This window comes from Ranitomeya variabilis, chromosome 3, assembly GCF_051348905.1.
Source record: "Ranitomeya variabilis isolate aRanVar5 chromosome 3, aRanVar5.hap1, whole genome shotgun sequence".
Lineage (NCBI taxonomy): Eukaryota > Metazoa > Chordata > Amphibia > Anura > Dendrobatidae > Ranitomeya > Ranitomeya variabilis.
In genome coordinates this window covers 305,418,725-305,441,987 of record NC_135234.1, presented here as the reverse complement: position 1 = coordinate 305,441,987, position 23,263 = coordinate 305,418,725, and the positions used below count along the sequence as shown (strand labels likewise).

General features: G+C 44.5%; 1 protein-coding gene across 2 annotated transcripts in view; it reads right to left on the bottom strand.

Annotated features, from left to right (window-relative positions):
- The window catches only part of OPRD1 (opioid receptor delta 1), a 267,279-nt gene that overhangs the window by 212,926 nt on the left and 31,090 nt on the right, over nucleotides 1–23,263 (bottom strand). Inside the window, exon 2 of one of the 2 annotated variants that reach the window (XM_077295614.1) lies at nucleotides 6,260–6,283. The exons of the other annotated variant lie outside the window; for it this stretch is intronic. Within the exon in view, the coding sequence (XP_077151729.1) occupies nucleotides 6,260–6,283 (24 nt within the window). The remainder of the gene's footprint in view (nucleotides 1–6,259; nucleotides 6,284–23,263) is intronic. 2 annotated transcript variants of the gene reach the window in all.

Below are 23,263 nucleotides of genomic sequence, written 5' to 3'. Positions count from 1 at the left end.
CTGGACCATATCTACACCTTTTGCCAGTACCCTGGACTGAGGCTAACTGCAACATCAGTAAACCAAGTAAAGACTGTGTCCTCCGTTATTTACCGGCAACCCACTATCCTTGCCATACACCTTGGGAGCCCTGGGGAACCCGCTTTACCTGTCAACATCACCCCAGAGTTGGTCCCCTCTGACCGAGAACCACAGGTGGCATCACAAACAAACTTTATTCCAAAATACCCTTTAAAGACCTTCCCCCTTTAATTGGGCGCCCAATGCCACGGACCGGATCTCAGCCACCGTGACATCCCCTTTAAGTACCGGACCCGGTACCGAGTACCCTACGGCCCTGGTGGGTGACTCATGTGCTATGTTATATACTATGCGGGCTGTGTTATATACTATGCAGGCTGTGTTTTATGCTATGCAGGCCGTGTTATATGCTATGCGGGCTTTTATATACTATGTGGGCTGTGTTATATACTATGCAGGCTGTGCTATATACCATGCGGGCTGTGTTATGTACTATGCGGGCTGTGTTATATACTAGACTTTGTATTAGTGACGGATTGCAATGAATGGCCTCACGTTTCATCCGTCGTTCGTCGAAAATTGTTTGTCCTGCGGCTGGAGACGACGGACAAAGTAAAATTTTTTGTCTCCATTGAAAAAACGGACAGAGACGGATCTGTCACCATCCGTCGTTTGCTACAATGGAAGCCTATGGGCGCCGGATCCGTCAAATGATGGAATCCTGCGACGGATTCCATTTTTTGAAGGAGCATGCTTCGATTTTTTTAGGATCCTTTAGCCAGCCCCCCTAGTTGGATCTTTACCTAGGGCCCCACTTTGCCTAAAACCGACCCTGCCTGCAGGGCGGCTAATATTGAGGGCAATCTGGCCAGTTTATCCGGCCCCGAGGCTCAGTGGGGGCCTCTGGCCAGATTGCCCTCATGTGCAGTGGGCAGGGAGCAATCCCTGCAGCTCCGCTGCCTGCAGGAGAAAATGGCAGTGGAGTGCAGTTTCAGGGAACGGACCAGTCCTGGTTCCTAGCTCACACACAGCAGCGGCTGAATTACATAATCAATTAGCGCAGCGGCTGTGCGAGACAGAAAGCTGCTGACAATGCTGTGGCTTCAGGATATCGAGCGCAGAGGTGAGGTGAGGTGTGTGTGTCTATATGCAGAGAGGTGAATGGTGCTACGCGTGTCTGTGTGTATGTGTGTGCAGAGAGGTGAATGGTGCTATGTCTGTGTGTGTAGGTGGAAGAGAGGGCAATGATGGGGGTGTTGGGGCAGAAGGCAATGATTGGGTTGACAGAGAGGGCAATGTTGGGGATGATGAGGCAGAAGGCAATGACTGGGTTGATGGAGAGGGCAATGATGGAGTGGTGGGGGAGGAGGAAATGATAAAGGTGGTGTAATGGGCAATGATGGGGTGGTGTAGGAAAAGACAATGATGATGGTGGTAGAAAGGGCATTGATGGGGATGGTGGAGGCAATGATGGAGGTGGTGGAATGTGTAATGATGGGGGTGGTGAGGAGGAGGAAATGATGGAGGTCGTGGAATGGGAAATGATGGAGGTGGTGGGGGAGAAGACAATGATGATGGCGGTGGAAAGGACAATGATGGCGGTGGTGGGGGGAGGAGGAAATGATGGAGGTGGTGGAATGGGTAATGATGGGGTGGTGGGGGAGAAAGCAATGATGGAGGTAGTGGAATGGTCAATAATGGGGTGGTGGGGAGAAAGCAATAATAGAGGTGGTGAAGAGGAAAATTATGGCGGTGGGGGAGATGGCAATAATGGGATGCGGGGGGAGGAGGACAATGAGGAGTGTGGGGGATTGGGATGGGAGGAAAGGGGATTAATAAAGGATTTAGGACCAGGGAGAGGTGGAGGAAGACGCTGTAATCAATTATTATATCTAACACAGTCCCTTAGTATATAGTGTACTCACTTATGTGTAGTGCAGTCCCTTAGGATATACTGTATATGCATATATATGTATATATATATATATATACAGTATATATATATATATATATATATATATATATATATATATATAGCTTTGTCGCCTTAAAAGGAGGGGGGCCCAGACACACTCCCTGCACAGGGGTCCCAAGCTGTCTGTGTCCGCTTCTGATCCAATGTTCATCTGTAATGGGAACTAGGGTTGAGCGACTTTTATTTTTATAGGATCGGGTCGGGTTTCACGAAACCCGACTTTCCCAAAAGTCGGGTCGAGTGAAATCGGCCGACCCTATAATAAAGTCGGGGTCGGCCGAAACACGAAACCCAATGCAGTGCAATGGGATACTATGGTTCCCAGGGTCTGAAGGAGAGGAAACTCTCCTTCAGGCCCTGGGATCCATATTAATGTGTAAAATAAAGAATCAAAATAAAAAATATTGATATACTCACCCTCGGACGCAGCCTGGTACTAACCGGCAGGCTTCCTTCCTAAGAATGAGCGTGTGAATGACCTGCGGTGACGTCGCGGCTTGTGATTGGTCGCGAGCGGTCACATGGACAAGCCGCGACGTCATCTAAGGTCCTTCACGCACTCATTCTTAGGAAGGAAGCCTGCCGGAAAGAAGCAGGGCGCGTCCGAGGGTGAGTATATACCTAATAGGAATATACTCACCCTCGGACGCGCCCTGCTTCTTTCCGGCAGGCTTCCTTCCTAAGAATGAGCGCATGAAGGACCTTAGATGACGTCGCAGCTTGCCCATGTGACCGCTCGCGACCAATCACAAGCTGCGATGTCACCGCAGGTCATTCACGTGCTCATTCTTAGGAAGGAAGCCTGCCGGTTAGTACCAGGGCGTGTCCGAGGGTGAGTATATCAATATTTTTTATTTTGATTCTTTATTTTACACTTAAATATGGATTCCGATACCGATTCCCGATATCACAAACATATCGGAACTCGGTATCGGAATTCCGATACCAGATTCAGAAGATCGCCGACCTCATGGCCGACCCCACACAGGGGTCTTTGCCAAAAGTCGGCGACTTCTGAAAATGGCCGACCCGTTTCGCTCAACCCTAATGGGAACCCAGCAGCCAAGTATGCCAGCAGCCAAGTATGCCAAGTATGCCTGCAACCCCACTACTACTGTTATCCATATGAGATGTCGCAAGTAAAAGTCATTCTTTGTAGGTGCTCACCATTTTGGCTAATAGAAGAGAATGACAATCACATTTAGGCCGGTTTCACACGTCAGTGATTCCGGTACATGAGGTGTCAGTTTTCTCACGTACCGGAGATACTGACTCACGTAGACACATTAAAATCAATGTGTCTCTGCACATGTCAGCATGTTTTTGCGGACCGTGTGTCCGTGTGCAAAACACGGAGACATGTCAGTGTTCGTGGGAGTGCACGGATCACACGGACCCATTAAAGTCAATGGGTCCGTGTAAAACACGTACCGCACACGGATGCTGTCCGTGTGCAGTCCATGTGCCATGCAGGAGACAGCGTTCGCTGGAGAGAAGAAATGAAAAATCATTGTTTTTTGTTTTTTTTGCAGTTGAAATAAAGATCTTTGTCACCACCCCCATCCCACCCCCTGTGCGCCCCACAGCTGGACAGAAAATACTCACCCGGCTCCCTCAAAGCGTCCTCTCCGCGCCGCAGCTTCTCCTGTATGAGCGGTCACATGGTGCCGCCCATTACAGTCATGAATATGCGGCTCCACCCCTATGGGAGGTGGAGCCGCATATTCATAACTGTAATAAGCGGCACCACGTGACCGCTCATACAGGAGACAAAGACAAAGATCTTTATTTCAACCACAAAAAAAAACAAAAAGCAATGATTTTTCATTTCTTCTCTCCAGCGAACGCTGCTGGAGAGAAGAAATGAATGGCGGCTTCAGCACCCAAAGCAGGGGACAGTGCTTAACTCTAGCACTGACTCCTGCATGGTCCGTGTGGTACCCAGTCGGCACACGAGCGGCACATGGCTGCCGCACGTGTGCCACACTGATGTGCCAAGTGAGCTCACGGACACACGGACAACTCTGGTACCAATTTTTCCGGTACCGGAATTATCTGGACGTGTGGGACAGGCCTTAGTGACATTGTCTTCAGATTCATCATTGTCTTTATGCCTTCTTTCTGCAGTAAAAATGGTTTTGTAGGTGACTTTTATGTTTGCTCTTTATCCCTTATGTACTTTGCACCTTTTTTTAGGTTAACTTTACTTGGTTTGGTTTGTGTTCTTTTTTGTTTAGCAATATGGATGTATTTGTCGGTTATCCGGATGTTTTCACCTAATTCAGCGTTTGCAACTTTTTAAAATGCTGCATAATATTTGCACAATTGCACTTCAGTAACTTAGGGGAGTGCTATTTTTTTTTAAATTCTGTTGAATAGTGTGCAGCATCTTAAAAGATCCTGTAACTTTTTGCTCTAAAATTAGATAAAAAGGTAAGGACAAAGAAAACCTGCATGTTTTGTTTTGTGCAAAATTCATAATCCCTTGTGCACCAATTTGAAGTATTTGGTGCAAACATCGACAATGAGTCGCACAAGACAAAAAAGAAAAGTTACTTAAAAAGAAAACTAAAACAAAATGATGAAACAGCCTCAATATATCTATTTGAAACACATTCTACACATTCGGTTTATGTGTCTAATTAAACGATGTGCAAAAACCAAATGAATCTCATTTAAAGTTGGAGGATACTATGTGTCATAAAGTTTTCCTAATAAAAATAAAAGCCAATACCTTCAGCGTACATTTTCTAATTTACATAAGTTGTCCACTAATGGACTAAGAACACCGATATATTGTTTCCTCAACATTTCTTTTCTGCTAGGTCAAGACCCAATCATTTGTAAAATTGCTTCATTTTCATTGCAGCAATGCTCTAAGACATGCTGCTGTCTTACTAATCACCAAGTCCTCCTTACTTGTGCTTAATTTAGCCTAGTGAAGGAGAACTGGATGAGTTAGCTACTGACTTGTAGCATTCTGGAAAGGGTGCTGTTCTGATGAATGGAAACCTTATAATTAGGGGAAAAATGTCTGTGCAAAATTGGACATTCCAGCGGAAATCAAAAGTATTGTTCCTAGGCAGAAATGTACCACTGTATAATTAACATTTGTCAAATGTAACAGATTCACTGGCAGATGTGCTTTGTAATTGAAAAAATTTGGATTCAGCATTAGTCAATGAGAAGTCCAGCACACAATGTTTTTGTAGGTAGTGCAGTGTGTCATTTTGATATTTTGACTTGACTTGGGGAGAAGTATTCATTTTTAAATATCGCAAATGGAAAGATTATTCGTAAACATATATATTTTTAATGAATCCCTTTATTTGGTTATTTAGTAATTGAAGATGAATGTATATGTTATTAAAGAATTTATGCTGACAAGATATCAACTATAAAGGTCATGCTGTTAGTGCAAGTCATTGTAACTTAATTATGTTTTAATGTAATAAGGTATTCAATTACTTGTATTCCATTGATACAATCTAGTTTTCTAATGTTTTCAATTGATTTTATTATTAAACCAGTGCCCATTTGCAAGGTCATGGTAAATAATTTTTCACTAATGTTATGAAAAATGGAAAGTCTTGTATTTAACACTTAATCATTATGACATTTTCAAAATGGTTAATCAATTACAAGCCAATTACATTTCCTTAAGGTATTTGGGCTTGAATAAAAGATAGCAATAAAACACAGTATGTCTAGGACTTCAAATTATTCAAGAGCCAAGTTTTGTGTCAACCTAGATAGCGATGCTAGCTGTCATCCTGTAGATGTAAGTCAATTCCAGATTGGGTATGAAATTATAAAACAGTGGACCTTTGGGACAACAGACCATAAAACCAATGTCCAGGACTAAACTATTGATGACTTATCCACGGGATAGGTCATCATTATCATATTAGTGGGGGTCCAACACCTAACACCTCTACAGATCAGCTGACGCCTGTTTCTGAAGCAGATATATCTTAGCTTACATCCAGCTGCTGTTGAAAGCAGATATCAGCACATCAGTGTGGGTTTTGTGTCATCAATAGATCGTCAATAGTTTATTTTGGCACAACTCCAATTCACAAGTGTGGTTATTAATTAGACTGGCATAAACAGTAGGAAACTCTTCCATGACTGTAGAATATATTTTCAAGTACCCCAACATGGTTTATACTTCAAGAAAAATCAAGTCATAATAGGTTATGAAGAAATGTGTTGGTAACAGAGAGTGAATAACAAAAGAAAAAAGGAATATAGTCAGCTTACCGGTCTTGGACGAAATCCCCAGACCTGCCAACGCCCAGCACGGTTCAGGGTGAGCGCCCACATCAAATGAAGACAAAAAGAGAAATGATCCAGCTGGAGGTGGAGGCAGTTCAAACTTTGTGAGACTTTATTAGACAACTAAACCGATAAATAGTTCTTCAAAATGAAAAATCTTTACATAGCAAACACCTGGCACACCAGTGAGGAGGATCAACGCGTTTCAACTATGAAGTCTTACTCATGATCTACCTGATAGTGCAATGAGAGCATATATATAGTGTGCACATGACATTGATTGGACAAACAATTAAAAATGCAAAAAAAAAAAAAAAAAAAAAGGGAAAAGAATAAGGAAAATCACCGGTTAAAATTATCATAGAAATGACAGATTGACATATGAAATACCCTTAAGAGACATTGCTTGAACATTACTTGAACATAAATTAATATTGCTTTATTAAGTCATGTCTAGCATTAAGGCCATAGGGAATACGTGTGTCTAACATGAACATCCAATACGTTTCCCGATTAAAAAGTTTCTGCTGTAAATTACCTCCTCTCGGAGGTTTGTAAACCTTTTCTATTCCACAGAATCTGAGGCTAGTTAAATTACCTTTGTGCCCGTTGTAGAAGTGTCTGGACACAGCTGAGGCAGACAGGGCTTTAGAATTCACTGCATCTGATAGATGCCGTCTCACTCGTACTTTCAGTGGACAAGTAGTGCAGCCTATGTACTGAACTTTACATGTAATACATTCTATTAAATACACTACATTTTCGGTGTTACAATTAATGTAGTCATGTATATCAAATTGTTTATGGTTATGAAAAGATGAAAATTTGTTAATTTTATGCACATAGTTACATGTTTTGCAACGAGTGGCTCTACATCTAAAGAACCCTGTGGCGTTGAGCCATGTAGCTCTGTTAGTGTCCCGTGGAGAGCTGGAGAATAGACTTGGAGATAGGATCGAGCCCAAGGTGGGAGCTCGTTTAGCAACGAATTTGATATCGCTCTGTATTAAAATTCGTTTTAGTTTGTCATCTTGTTTTAGCATGGGTAAATGATTCTTGACAATATCCATGATCTGCCTGTATTGTGAGCTATATGGGGTACTGAATACTACATTATTATTGTTTTTCTGGGAATTATTATAAGTAGATTTATAGTTTTTCGTTGTTAATAAATTTTTGCGATCTACTTTGGAGATTTTTCTACGTGCTTTGTCCAGATTCCATTTAGGATACCCTCTATGAGAAAGACGCTCACAGGTTTTCTCTGTCTCTGTCAAAAAAACGTCATTATCAGAGCAATTCCTTCTTGTTCTGATAAGTTCACCATATGGAATGTTATTTATGACATGATTTGGATGGCAGGAATTGGCTCTAAGAATTGAATTACTTGAGGTAGGTTTTCTATAGGGAGTAATCTCAACCGTATGTTTTAGTGTATTACCTGAGAGATTCAAATCCAAAAAATTGGTGTGTTTTTTCTAAAAGGAATGGGTGAATTTTAAATTAAAATTATTATTATTAATATGATCAACAAATTTAGTCACTTCCTCTTGTGAACCACTCCATACTAGGATCAAGTCATCTATATAGCGACCATACCATACAATATGTTTGCATATATCGTTATCATCATTGTAGATATGGCTCTCTTCCCATTTCAACATAACAATATTCGCTAAAGAAGGCGAAAATTTAGCGCCCATGCTCACTCCCGTTAGTTGTCTGAAAAACCTATTGTCAAAACAAAAGTAATTATGATTAAGTAAAAAGTCCAGTAACAGAGAGTGATCACGGTTTGGTTTGCAGATGTGACAAAAGGAGCAATGTGATATAATTCCTTTTCTGCATATGAATATGAACGTGCATTATTGTTAAGACATATTCTATTAGGAACTTGTGCTACAGAAAAATACTGGACAGTTACAGTTAGGCTACTTTCACACTTGCGTTTTTAGCAATCCGTCGCAATCTGTCGTTTTGGGAAAAAAATGGATCCTGCAAATGTGTCCGCAGGATGCATTTTTTTCCCATAGACTTGTATTAGCGATGGATCGCAACAGATGGCCACACGTCGCGTCCGTCGTGCAACGGATCCGGCGTGTTTTGGCGGACCGTCGGCACGAAAAAACGATCAAGTGAACGTTTTTTTGTCCGTCGTGTCCGCCATTTTTTACAACGAAAGTGCAGCCGAAACTCCGCCCCCCTCCTCCCCGGAATTCAGAATGGGCAGCGAATGCGTTAAAAAACTGCATCCGCTGCCCACGTCGTGCACAAATTTCACAACGTGCGTCTGTACGTCGGCCCGTCACATAGCGACGGACCCGTACAGAGGCAAGTGTGAAAGAGGCCTTACAGAGACGATTTACAGTGGATAGCGCATATGAAGAAACTGACAATTAGATATGATAGCAACATTGAATAAGCTACAGGCAGTTTTTAGAAAAAAAACAGGACAGCAATCAGCCATCTAAGGCTACTTTCACACTAGCGTCGTTCAACGCACGTCGCAATGTGTCGCTTTGGAGAAAAAATGCATCCTGCAAAGTTGCCCGCAGGATGCGTTTTTTCTCCATAGACTTTCACTAGTGACGCATTGCGACAAATTGCCACACGTCGCATCCGTCGTGCGTCGTGTTTTGGCGGACCGTCGGCACAAAAAAAGTTCAGTTTTTTTGTGCGTCGTGTCTGCCATTTTCGACCGCGCATGCGCGGGGGAAACCCCGCCCCCTCCTTCCCGGAACTCACAATGGGGCAGCGGATGCCTTGTAAAACTGCATCCGCTGCCCACGTTGTGCTACATTAACACACTGTCCGTCGGAACGTCGGGCCAACGGTTTGCGACGGCCCATACCGACGGACTAGTGTGAAAGTAGCCTAAAATACAAGGATGAAAGATATGTAAAAGATGATAAATGAAAAAACAAATATATGGTAAAAAATACTTTTCTGCAAAGCTGTCGCTAATCTTTCTTTCACTGTGGGAATAAGTTTACTTGACTGTTCCAACTCTTGTTCAAAATCCAGCCAAGACAAGGTAGCTTTATGGTGCCCCTTGCATCTAGCAACCAAAATGAATGAATAGGTTACATACCCCCCCCCCCCTTCCTACCTACCACCGCTTATTTGGGGAAATGGGAGGCATTTTAAAGAGACATGTTATGTGAAGAGTTAAAGTTAGAGAAATCCCTTATATGAAAAAAAGAGAAATAAATATATATAGGCATATGTTATACAGAGCAGTTGTGCTGTTCCATGTTATACTTTTCTCTGCTGCCACCCAATGGCCTTTTTCCGTATGGCAGCTTGTTATTCATTTATTCTTGTGGGCATGTCTTTCACTTCCGGTTCAGGGGTCAAGTCTTCTCTTCCTCTGGCAGCCATTTCATTTTCAGTTTACTTCCTGTTGTGAGAGGACACACTTGAACCGGGCTTAGGAAGGCATCAGTCTTTCAACCTTTTGTTGCTCACACTTGCAGTCATACTTGGTGCTACATCTTACTGTACCTTGTCTACACCTGCATTTCTGAAGAAAGTACTGTATTACCAGTTATCGGCTGTATGTCCAGATTTCCAAATAAACAAGTCTGGATTGCACAATCCTTGGTGTGCATCATCTCTTCGGACGCTGAGCAGCATCAGTCCTGTCTGCCCTATAGCGAGGAAATACTAAAGGTACGATTCTCTCTCTCACAATGCTTATTAATCAACCACACCTCCATTCGCCTCATGTGGGGACAGAACACTCAAAAGACTGCCTTAAAGCCCGGCCAGAATCATCCTTATATCCCTATCCATGTGCCCATGCTCTGCCTGCTCACATACTGCAGCCCTGCTCTGCTAAGAAATCTCCTGCAGCATCACCTCAGACCGCATTGTGCATAAAGACTCTCTGTGCATTATACCACATCGCTGCAGATTGTCGGACTGCAGAACCCCACAATTCTCCAAAAACACCTTGGGAATCTTATCAGGGGGTCACAACTGAGCTGCACCGCGATTTCTAGCCCCCAATTCAAAAGTTCAGTTTCTTAAAGAGACAGCGCACATTAAATCAAAATGGCTGGAAAGGACCTTACGCAGTTCCCTTATGCTGAAACAGAGCAAATACAACCTGATACTGTCCATTATGAAGACCGGGAAGCAGAGCTGGCTTCCGCAGCAGACCAAGATGCACGACCAGTACGCTCCATCAAGCCAACATTAAAGGTCCTCGAGAATTACCATTCCACAAGGGATGAGTTCAATGACAACCTGGACGACCTATGGGAACGAGTTGCATCTTTCATGTCAAGTGTCCAACACCATAAATATGATGCAGCGAGTTTACAGGACACTATAAGACAGCTAGACGTGGCCCACGGCAGATACAAGAGACTGTCCGCAAAGTATGCCGCCTTCCTAAAAGACTCTAAAATCGACGAAGTCCTATTAGAGTTAAGCAAGGCAGATTCCACAGACAGAGAAAGGGCCGCCACCGTGCAAGACATCAAAGATAAAGCGGAGCTTCGTATCGCCCATCTGCAAGAAACTAGATCGCACAGATCAGCCTCGTCTAAACACACTGTTCGGTCATAAAAATCATCCTGCTCAAGAACTTCAGCCCTCAGCGACAAAATCCTAGAGGCCCATTTAAATGCAGAGCGGTCCAAACTAAGACGTTCATACGCAGAAAAGAAAGCAGAAGCACAGGCAGAAGCCAAGAAAGCAGAGGCTAGAGCAAAGATTCTTCAAACAGAAGCAGAAGCAAAGAAGGCAGAAGCAAAGGCTCGAGCAAAGATTCTTCAAACAGAAATGGAGGAAGAAACCGCATTAACCGAAGTAAAAATACTCGAGCAAGCATTGAAGCAAAACCTCGACCCAATTTGCCTGCCACCACAGGAAGAAGACGACCCAGCTGTTCGACCAGCAACTACGTGCAGAAACAGATACCTGCAGCGCACACCTTCCCCAGCGACGTTCAACCCAACATTGCGGAAACGTCCAATTCAGCCCAACCTATGGTGCCAGTATCGCCCACAGCCCATACAGAGACCCAAGACCGACACCGTTATGCACCCCCTCAGCAGCAGTCATCACCGCAAGACGACCGCAAGGCACACTCCAGCCTGCCTCCACAGTTCAAGCAGCAGTCATCAGAATCTCCAGAGGTTAAACCACAGCTCAACCCTGCAGCAACATAATTTTACCCGGTAACAATTCACCCTTCCACGCCACACAGCTTATACGCCCGAGGGGCACCACAAGCTAATACGGTAAAAAGGAGTGAAGGATCGGACATATCCGAGTTTGCCAGGTTCATGGTGAGCAGAGAGCTAATCAGCACTAGCCTCTCAAAATTTGACGACCGTGCAGAGAACTACAGAGCCTGGAAAGCAACCTTCAAGGCTGCCATTGCTGATCTCAACCTATCAGCGGAGCAGGAGCTCGACCTCCTGGTAAAACAGTTGGGTCCCGAATCCACAAATCGTATTAAGAGTCTTAGGAGCGTCTATGTGGGGCAAGCTGAAGCAGGTCTCGCAGCTGCCTGGCAGAGACTCGAAAGAACCTACGGCAGCGCTGAAGCCATAGAAAAGTCCCTATTCAAGAGACTGCAGAATGTTCCAAGGATCAACCTTAAGGAAGCCCACAAGCTTCTGGACTTAAGTGACCTGCTTATGGAGCTGAAACTTGCTAAAAGAGATCCTTGTCTATCTGGACTGTGCTACTTGGACACTGCCCATGGGGTGAACCCAATCGTCTCAAAGCTGCTACATAATCCGCAAGAGAAGTGGGCAGTATGCGTCTCCAGGTACAAAAGGTCACATGACGTCACCTTTCCTCCGTTCATTCAGTTCTGCAAGTTCATTGACGAACAAGCCCAAATGAGGAACGACCCTAGCCTCGACTTCCTGGAGTCTAATACTAAATGATAAAGTTGTGACGTACATATTACACACATGGAGGATAGAATTTACAATATGTAGAAATAAATACACCAATCGACATCCCATGTGTGCATGATACGACAAATTAGGGACAACTGCCAAACAAAAATCCTAATCTTCACAAAAACACTACAGTCAATAAGTCCCATAAAAAGTTATCTTTATTAAATATACATTAAAACCTTATACATAAGGAACAGGTACAATGGAAGATTATATATATAAGGGCGACAAAACACTATATGGCAGTACCAGTATAACACATAGGGCTACAAGGTGCCACCCACTATACAAACATACCACATGATACTATGTATATGACCAAATTAGTATAGCACATATGCAAATAAACTCACTGAAGACACACCAAATAGTGGTGTGTCAGAATGATAGGTGGGGAACACGATAAAGTGCCTTTGCCAATCAAATAAATGCAACTCCACCAACTATCACGATAGTAGCAAGCACAGTACCTGGTATGTGAGGACGGTGAGGGGCCACGAGCCCACCCCGACGCGCGTTTCGGAGCGCCAAAAATGCTCCTTCCTCAGGGGGTGTGAAATAAAGGTGCAAAAAGGGCATCTATGTATCTAAAAGTACCGGAAACTCACCGCTAATACGCAGCGCACCGCCAGCACCTTCTGCCAGCCAAAGCGCCGCTGCCATCCGGAACCGGAAACACGCGGGCCCACGTGATCCGGCATCACATGACAGCAGACGTCGGCAAGGACAGACCGCAGGAGGGCGCCTGCGCTGCGATGAGTACCAGGAAATGGATACTCAAGCGCCATTCATATTGTGGGCAAACGAGAAGGGCAGCAGATATATAATAATAAACACCAATGAATGGCTGGCATGATATACAATATATGCACATATAAACCGATATTGCAGTAACGGCAATGAATATATTATAAGAGACATATTACAGACAATGAAAATAAATATCAAAATATACCACAATACGAATAAGAAAACCAAACACCATTATACATATTAACTAATACAACCCAGAAAATATATAAACCAAACAAATAATAATACTAAACTAAAAAATACAACATAAATGATAAATAATAAATAATGAATACATACATGGACAAATCTTATGAAAAATAAGAGCCAAATGGAATAAGCACTACCGTCCATATACAGATAAATCAAATAAAACATGTCTGTATAAACATGAAAAATAATAAATGGATACAAACTGACACATATGGCACAAAACATATATGAACAAAAAAGACAATACCGCAATACAGTATATGCATAACATATAAACATGAACAACTAGCTGTGCATATAATTGCAAAAATGCTATAGGTCTCAACAAACAAACCATTCAGTTACCCACTAGCCCCTCAAAAATTGATAAAATACAAATAATATCTGAACAATACGAATATATATAGATATAAAAGAAAACCACAAGACACGAACATCCCGCGATGCCGATAGATGTATGACAAAATCATCAAATCTATCTTCATAACTCCGATGTCTTCAAAACATATCGTGCACCTACCTAAATAAAAGAGAATAAATGAAAACCATGTACATACCAATAGTAAATTTTATTACAATGCCAGGTGTGTATGATCACAGGAATGGAGCAAATGAGATATTCTCGTTTAATCCGTGAGGGTGGATTGTCCGCAATGTCCAAATCCACTTAGACTCCAACTGCGCTAGACGTTTCGACAAGTTACCTCCTCTAATATTGATTTGCAATAGATCGATTCCACACACTCTCAGAAGTGTATCATCACAACGATGGAATTCCCTAAAATGGTGCGGCAAGGTCTTGAGGGTGGATGTGTCCTTGCAGGAAGCCGCCGCCTGTATCCCCAAAACGTGTTCCCGAACACAGACTTTAAGTTGGCGTGTGATCAGCCCCACATAAATGAGACCACACGGACACGTAGCATAATATATCACGTATCGGGAAACACAAGAGATGTTTTGTCTAATAATAAATTCTTTCGTGCCATCCGAGGTGGAAAAGGAGGCACACCTCTCAATATTGGGACAGGCGACGCACCGCCCGCAAGGCACACATCCACCTCCCGGCCGCAGCGCATCCAAAAACGTGGGTATAACTTGACCAACATAATGACTCCGTGTCAATCGATCACGAAGATTTCTAGCACGTCTAAATGTAATGGGGGGATTGTCCGGGAGGAATTTTGCAATAATTGGATCGGCCTTCAGGATAGGCGTTCTTAATGGCTGTGTGCAATAACTCATGTTGGGGGTTATATGAGGTAATGAATCTTGCCATATTAGTAGTATTTGATTTAGAGATTTTATTGTATAGCAAGTTGTTACGATTGGAGTATTTAGCACGATGATATGCCTTCTTAACACTCCGTCCACTATATCCCCTTGATATAAACCGTTGTCTCAACTCCTCCGCCCTAACCTCAAAATCGGCATCAGTTGAACAAATACTGCGGAGTCGGAGGAATTGACCCACCGGGATAGCCTGAACCATATGGAGCGGATGGCACGAAGAGGCATGGAGCAAGGTGTTAGTGGTCGTCTGCTTTCGAAAAATGTCAGTCTGAATAATACCGGATCCATCCTTATAGATGGTGACATCGAGAAAATCAATTTTCTCTGAATCCCACACCGGGGTCGGGCGTATATTAAGATCGTTATTGTTAAGGGAGGATATAAATTGCCCAAGGTCGGCGGCAGTGCCCTGCCAGACAAAGAAGATATCGTCGATGTAGCGCGTCCACAAAGGGACGCGATCTATCAACCCCTGTTTGTCTGACAGGAAAAGGTCCCTCTCCCACAGCCCCAGGAACAGGTTAGCGTAGGATGGAGCAAAAGCCGCACCCATGGCTGTGCCCTGGAGCTGTAGGTAGAAGGAACCTTTAAACACAAAAAAATTGTGTGTGAGGGTGAACTCAAGAAGCTCCAGGATGAGGTCCCTCAAAGGTACTGTAAGTGTAGATGTACCAAGAAAAAATCTAACAGCCCGTAGCCCATCACAATGGCGAATATTCGTATAGAGGGACTCAACATCAACTGAAGCCAGAAGAGTATCACTCTCTAAACACAAGCCGTCGACCTTGCGCAACAAATCCCCAGTATCCTTGAGGAAGGAGGGGAGATTCAGCACTAGAGGTTGGAGATAATAATCAATCCACTTGTTTACTTGTTCCAGAAAGTTCCCCCTCCCAGACACGATTGGACGGCCGGGTGGTGATCTACTATCCTTATGAACCTTTGGTAAGAGGTATAATGTAGGAATCGTAGGTTCCCTGACCGTAAGTGCTGAAGCCAGATCCTTGGTGACAATGCCGTTGTCCAATGCCTTCATTAAAATACATTCCAACTTCGCATTGAAGGCTGAGAGAGGGTTGTATGTCAGTTTTTTATAACATACCACATTATTTAACTGGCGAAACGCCTCCTTCTCATACATTGTTTTCGGCCACAAAACGACATTGCCACCTTTGTCAGCCGGCTTCAGCACCACGTCAGGGAGATCTTGAAGAAATTTAAGACGAATCCTTTCCTCTTTAGTCAGATTGTCACCTCCACCAAATTTAGGAATTTTTGAAAATTCATTGGTCACCACCCGTACGAACAGATCGATACTGGGACAAGAAGCAAAAGGGGGGAACTTTGTGGAACGTGGACGAATACATGGAGGAATCTTACCTCCCATATTGTCATGCTCTAGTGCCAGTTCTTCCAAGATTCTCACAGCCTCTTGTTCTTCCTCTGTGGGAAAAAGACGTTGGAATTCCTCATTATAAAAATGTCGCTTAAACAATAACGATCTAGCAAAAATATGCAAGTCCTTCACCGCAGTAAAGGTGTCGAACCCCGGTGTGGGTGAAAAGGATAGACCCCTACCCAAGACAGCCAAATCCACCTCAGATAACATGTGATTACTCAAGTTTATCACCTTATTATCCCTGCCATTCGTGCCAGACTGGTTCCAAGGGCGTCTCTTATATGGATGATATGCATGGTCACGCAATCTGTGAGTTTCACTTGTCACATATGAAGTAGCTGAAGACACCGACCCCTCAGACTGTCCACTCAGTGAGGAAATGGATATATTGGAGGATGCTCTACGTACATTGGAGCCAATGTTACTTCTCCAAAGATATACCTTCTTCGTCTGGTAATCCTTCAGATCCCTATTGTATTTGGACATTTGATTGTCCTGAATTTTCTTAACTACTTGGTCCATAGTTTTGTTTAACTCAGTCTCAAATTTTTCAATACGATCAGCTGGACACCCCCTACGTATCTCAGCCTGGCCACTATCAATTGATTTATCCAATTCTGTAATATTGTCAGTATTTTGACTAATCAAAAGTTGCAGAAATATCTTTGAACAGGCATCACAAGCCTCCTCCCATTTAGAGATGAACTGCTCATCTTCAACAGGGAAGGTGGGAATGACTCGTACCCTGAGTCCTCTAGGGATCATATTATTAGTAACATATTTTTCTAGGAATAGTCTATTCCACCATAGCCTGGATCTTTTAAGTAATGCTGTTTTCATCTGTAGCAGTTTATCATCCCAAACATGATCTGTCACCTGCTGTGTATCCACCCCATTAATACCAAAGATCTGATCCGATTGTTTAAGCCACGCTTGTTCACGTACTCGATAGTCCATCTTGTCCACAACCAGACAACCTGTGCATAACACAGCAACAATAGCAAATGATAAAGTTGTGACGTACATATTACACACATGGAGGATAGAATTTACAATATGTAGAAATAAATACACCAATCGACATCCCATGTGTGCATGATAGGACAAATTAGGGACAACTGCCAAACAGAAATCCTAATCTTCACAAAAACACTACAGTCAATAAGTCCCATAAAAAGTTATTCTTATTAAATATACATTAAAACCTTATACATAAGCAACAGGTACAATGGAAGATTATATATATAAGGGCGACAAAACACTATATGGCAGTACCAGTATAACACATAGGGCTACAAGGTGCCACCCACTATACAAACATACCACATGATACTATGTATATGACCAAATTAGTACAGTACGTATGCAAATAAACTCACTGAAGACACACCAATTAGTGGTGTGTCAGAATGATAGGTGGGGAACACGATAAAGTGCCTTTGCCAATCAAATAAATGCAACTCCACCAACTATCACGATAGTAGCAAGCACAGTACCTGGTATGTGAGGATGGTGAGGGGCCATGAGCCCACCCCGACGCGCGTTTCGGAGCGCCAAAAATGCTCCTTCCTCAGGGGGTGTGAAATAAAGGTGCAAAAGGGCATCTATTTATATAAAAGTACCGGAAACTCACCGCTAATACGCGGCGCACCGCATCTGGCGCGAATGGCAGGGATAAAAAGGTGATAAACTTGAGTAATCACGTGTTATCTGAGGTGGATTTGGCTGTCTTGGGTAGGGGTCTATCCTTTTCACCCACACCGGGATTCGACACCTTTACTGCGGTGAAGGACTTGCATATTTTTGCTAGATCGTTATTGTTTAAGCGACATTTTTATAATGATGAATTCCAACGTCTTTTTCCCACAGAGGAAGAACAAGAGGCTGTGAGAATCTTGGAAGAACAGGCACTAGAGCATGACAATATGGGAGGTAAGATTCCTCCATGTATTCGTCCACGTTCCACAAAGTTCCCCCCTTTTGCTTCTTGTCCCAGTATCGAGCTGTTCGTACGGGTGGTTACTAGGGTTGAGCGACTTTCATTTTTTTAAGATCGAGTCGGGTTTTGCGAAACCCGACTTTGTCCAAAGTCGAGTCGAGTGCAGTCGGCCGATTATCGCGAAAAGTCGGGGATCGACCGAAACACGAAACCCAATGCAAGTCAATGGGGAAGCATAGTCGGCAGTAAGTGGAGGCCAGGAAAACACCTACAGTGCCCATTTTAATGCCAAAAACATCCATTCTTGTTTCTGAAGCTTGTCAATCTTAATTAACTTTATAATAATAGTTGGGCATTGGAAATTGGGGGTCATTTGGCAAAAGTTGTGGGGGGTAGGGCTGGTTCAAGGTTTTAGTGGGCCCAGGAAACGTGGACTATGTCACGGCGGTGGAGCAGGGAGAGGTAAGTATTTCAACGTTGCAAGTGCTGTGATCCTGAGCAAGCAGGGGGGTCCCACTCGTTCGCATTGGCACTGGCACAGGGCCCCTCAAAGTACAGCGGTGTGTTTGCACGGCGGGGGCGCCTCCCACCGGCAGCGACACTTTTGCGTACTCTGAGGGGCCCTGAGCCTGTGACGTCGCCAACGAGTATGCCCCCTACCTGTTAAAGAAACCTGCACTTTCATCTGCACCTTCCTCTTTGTCCCTGTGTAAGGTGGTATAGTATGCGGGAAGGGGAACCTGACTTTCAGCAGGGTCAGATTGTGGCTGTGTAGCGTGCAAGGGGAATGTAGTGTTCTGGGTCAAAGTACCACAAGACTCATGTAGCACCGGCTGGGCAATGGGCAGGATGAGGAGGAAACACTGATATAGGGCCAAATAATAAAGTGGGTAAAATGCAATTCAAAATTGGTAACAGGACTAACCAGGCAGCATTGCTTAGATCAGTGGAGGACAACTGTAATGAGAGGCAGACACAGTTAGTAGGCCCAAATAATAAAGTGGGCAAAATAAAGTTCAAAATTGGTAACAGGAGTAAACAGGCGGCACTACTTTGTTCAGTGGAGGAGAACACCTTTGAGCGGCAGACACCGTTAGTAGGCCCAACCCAACTAGTAAGCCCTATGCAGTTTAATATTACAAATGAAGGCCGAAAGCCTGAAGATTAAAGGTCAGGAAAATAACACAGGACAACACCAAGGTGCGGCAGACACCGGCCGTAACCACCAATTTTTTTTTAAAAAGCACTTAATGAGAGCCAGAAGGTTGAAGCTCAGATTTATACAGTGGAGGACAACACCAGGGAGCGTCAGACACCGTTAGTAGGCCGTAACCACCAATTATTTTTTAAAAAAGCACTTAATGAGAGCCAGAAGGTTGAAGCTCAGACAAGGCAACCTGGAGGAGAACACCAAGGAGGAGGAGAACACTCAGGAGGAGGACAACACCCAGGAGCGGCAGACATCGTTAGTAGGCCCTAACCACCAATTTATTTAAAGAAAGCACTTAATGAGAGCCAGAAGGTTGAAGCTCAGATTTATACAGTGGAGGACAATTTGAATTAGGGACTGCAGGCAGACTTAGTAGGCTGTCCCCTGTGGACCATGCATCCACCACATTAACCCATTGTGCCATAATGGACACGTAACCTTCCATGGCCATGCCTATAGGTCCATGCGTCTGTTGTCAGGTGCACCTTTGTACTCACAGATTGCCAGAGTGCATGGACAATGCGGTCTTTTACATGCTGGTGGAGGGTTGGGATGGCTTTTTTCGCAAAAGAAGTGTCGTCTGGTTAGCTTGTAGCGTGGTACAGCGTAGTTCATCATGGCTTTATTAATATTAAATAAAATATATAAATAGGCTCTATGAACTTTTAAATAGGTTCCAGGGGTACACGGGCAGCATTGGTGTGGTCAGCGGAGGACAATTGCAAGGAGGGACCGCAGACAGGCTTACTGGGCCTAAAATAAATAAAAATAGGCTCTATGCAGTTTTAAATAGGTTACATGGGTAAACAGGCAGCATTGGTGTGGTCGGCGGAGGACGATTGCAAGGAGGGACCGCAGACAGGCTTACTAGGCCTAAAATAAATAAAAATAGGCTCTATGCAGTTTTAAATAGGTTACATGGGTACACAGGCAGCATAGTTGTGGTCAGTGGAGGAGGATTGCAAGGAGGGACCGCAGACAGGCTTACTAGGCCTAAAATAAATAAAAATAGGCTCAAGGCACTTAGAGTTATCTTGCAGGGGTACACAGGCAGCATTGTTGTGGTCAGTGGAGGAGGATTGCAAGGAGGGACCGCAGACAGGCTTACTAGGCCTAAAATAAATAAAAATAGGCTCAAGGCACTTAGAGTTATCTCCCAGGGGTACACAGGCAGCATTGGTGTGGTCAGCGGAGGACGATTGCAAGGAGTGTCTGACACAGTTAGTACTCACAAAAAATAAATAGATGTTAATGTCTCGCAAAACAACAAAACAAAACAAAAAGTGTGGCATACTTAGGTACAGGGGTGGGCTCATCTGCTGAGTTTCTGACATAGTAATTTGGCAGTAAGTATTTACTGGTGTCAATATAGGACACTGACCCAGACTACTTTAACTAGCATCATAGACGTCAACAAATTGGTATTGTCAGTGCCAGGGATTGAATGATGTCAGCGCATAAACTAAACATTGGTGGAGCTGTGAGAGATAATTTTGCAAGTGGTAGAGCACAGTTTGAGCTGGGGGGGGTGAACTCTCTTGTGGCCGGCGGTACCGTCCCTGGGCCCCTCATGTTACAACAGTGTGTCTGACGGGTGCGCGCCACCACCGCCAGAGACACTTTACTGTACTATGAGGGACCCAGTGGCAGTGCCGTCGACCAAAAGCGGGCACACCCACCTCTTCAGACAAACGGCACTCAAACGGGTGCTTGCGCCAAGTGGCGAGACCACGGCCCCATGGGGGGAGTTTTCACATTGAGGGAGGTGTAAACATGTCGTATGCTGGACAAACAGCTGCTGCAAATTAAGAGATTGGAACACTCAGTAAGACCAGTCCACAAGCAAGACCTTTTTATAGGAAAGCTAGGTGTCAGCCGGGAAAGGTGGGGCAAAATAATTTGAAATCCAGGAGTGGTTCATTTTAATGAAGGTTAGATCATCCACATTTTGGGTAGCCAGACGAGTCCTTTTTTCGGTTAATATTGAACCAGCAGCACTGAATACTCTTTCTGATAGCACACTAGCTGCTGGGCAAGCAAGCTCCTGCAATGCATATTCTGCCAATTCAGGCCAGGTGTCTAATTTGGATGCCCAGTAATCAAATGGGAATGACGGTTGAGGGAGAACATCGATAAGGGATGAAAAATAGTTAGTAAACATACTGGACAAATGTTGTCTCCTGTCACTTTGAATAGATGCTGCAGTACCTGTCCTGTCTGCGGTCATTGCGAAATCACTCCACAACCTGGTCAGAAAACCCCTCTGTCCAACGCCACTTCTGATCTGTGCACCTCTAACACCTCTGCCCTGTAGCCCCCTGCAGCTTGTGTGAGAACCATCACCGGCGCTGTGTGCTGGGAATGCCTGAATCAAACGGTCTACAAGAGTAGCTTGTTTGGTTGCTAATATTTGTTCGAGGTTCTCATGTGGCATAATATTTTGCAATTTGCCTTTATAGCGAGGGTCAAGGATGCAGGCCAACCAGTAATCATCATCGCTCATCATTTTAATAATGCGTGGGTCCTTTTTGAGGATACGTAAGCCATAATCCGCCATGTGGGCCAAAGTTCCAGCTGGCAAATCTGCGGTTGTGCTGGTTTGAGGGGCAGTTACAGGCAAATCTACGTCACTTGTCTCCCTTAAAAAAACAGAACCCGGCCTTGCAACGCCACTAATTTCTGTTGGCCCAGGAGAAGCTTCCTCATTAAAAAAGTACTCATCCCCATCATCCTCCTCATCCTCCTCCTCCTCTTCGCCCGCTACCGCGTCCTCCACACGGCCCTGACCAGACAATGGCTGACTGTCATCAAGGCTTTCCTCTTCCTCGGCTGCAGACGCCTGCTCCTTTATGTGCGTCAAACTTTGCATCAGCAGACGCATTAGGGGGATGATCATGCTTATTATGGCGTTGTCTGCACTAACCAGCAGTGTACATTCCTCAAAACACTGAAGGACTTGACACAGGTCTTGTAGCTTCGACCACTGCACACCTGACAACTCCATGTCTGCCATCCAACTGCCTGCCCGTGTATCCTCCCACAAATACATAACAGCACGCCTCTGTTCGCATACTCTCTGAAGCATGTGCAGTGTGGAGTTCCACCTTGTTGCAACGTCGATGATTAGGCGATGCTGAGGAAGGTTCAAAGAACGCTGATAGTTCTGCATACGGCTGGAGTGTACGGGCGAACGGCGGATATGCGAGCAAAGTCTGCGCACTTTGAGGAGCAGGTCGGGTAACCCCGGATAACTTTTCAGGAAGCACTGCACCACCAGGTTTAAGCTGTGAGCCAGGCAAGGAATGTGTTTCAGTTGGTAAAGGGCTATGGCAGCCATGAAATTCCTTCCGTTATCACTCACTACCTTGCCTGCCTCAAGATGTACAGTGCCCAGCCATGACTGAGTTTCTTTCTGCAAGAACTCAGACAGAACTTCCGCGGTGTGTCTGTTGTCGCCCAAACACTTCATTGCCAATACAGCCTGCTGACGCTTGCCACTAGCTGTCCCATAATGGCACACCTGGTGTGCAACAGTGGCAGCTGCGGATGGAGTGGATGTGCAACTGCGGTCTGTGGACGAGCTCTCAATTCTGCAGGAGGATGAGGAAGAGGAGGAGGGGGGGGGCGAACGCCTACAGCCAACTCTTTCCTTGACCGTGGGCTAGGCAGAACTGTCCCAATATTGCTGTCCCCTGTGGACCCTGCATCCACCACATTCACCCAGTGTGCCATGATGGACACGTAACGTCCCTGGCCATGCCTACAGGTCCATGCATCTGTTGTCAGGTGCTCCTTTGTAGTCACAGACTGCCTGAGTGCATGGAGGATGCGGTCTTTAACATGCTGTTGGAGGGCTGGGATGGCTTTTCTAGAAAAGAAGTGCCGACTGGGTAGCTCGTAGCGTGGTACAGCATAGTCCATCAGCGCTTTGAAAGCTTCGCTTTCAACTAACCGGTAGGGCATCATCTCTAATGAGATTAGTCTAGCAATGTGGGCGTTCAAACACTGTGTACGCGGATGCGAGGATGAGTACTTCCTTTTCCTAACAAGAGTCTCATGTAGGGTGAGCTGGACTGGAGAGCTGGAGATCGTGGAACTAGTGGTGGTGCCAGTGGACATAAGTGACTGAGAGAGGGTTGGAGATGGTATTCTTGCCGGTGCCCTACATGCAGTGTTTCCTACTGCAAACCTGGTGATTCCCTGACTGCTTTGGCCTGAA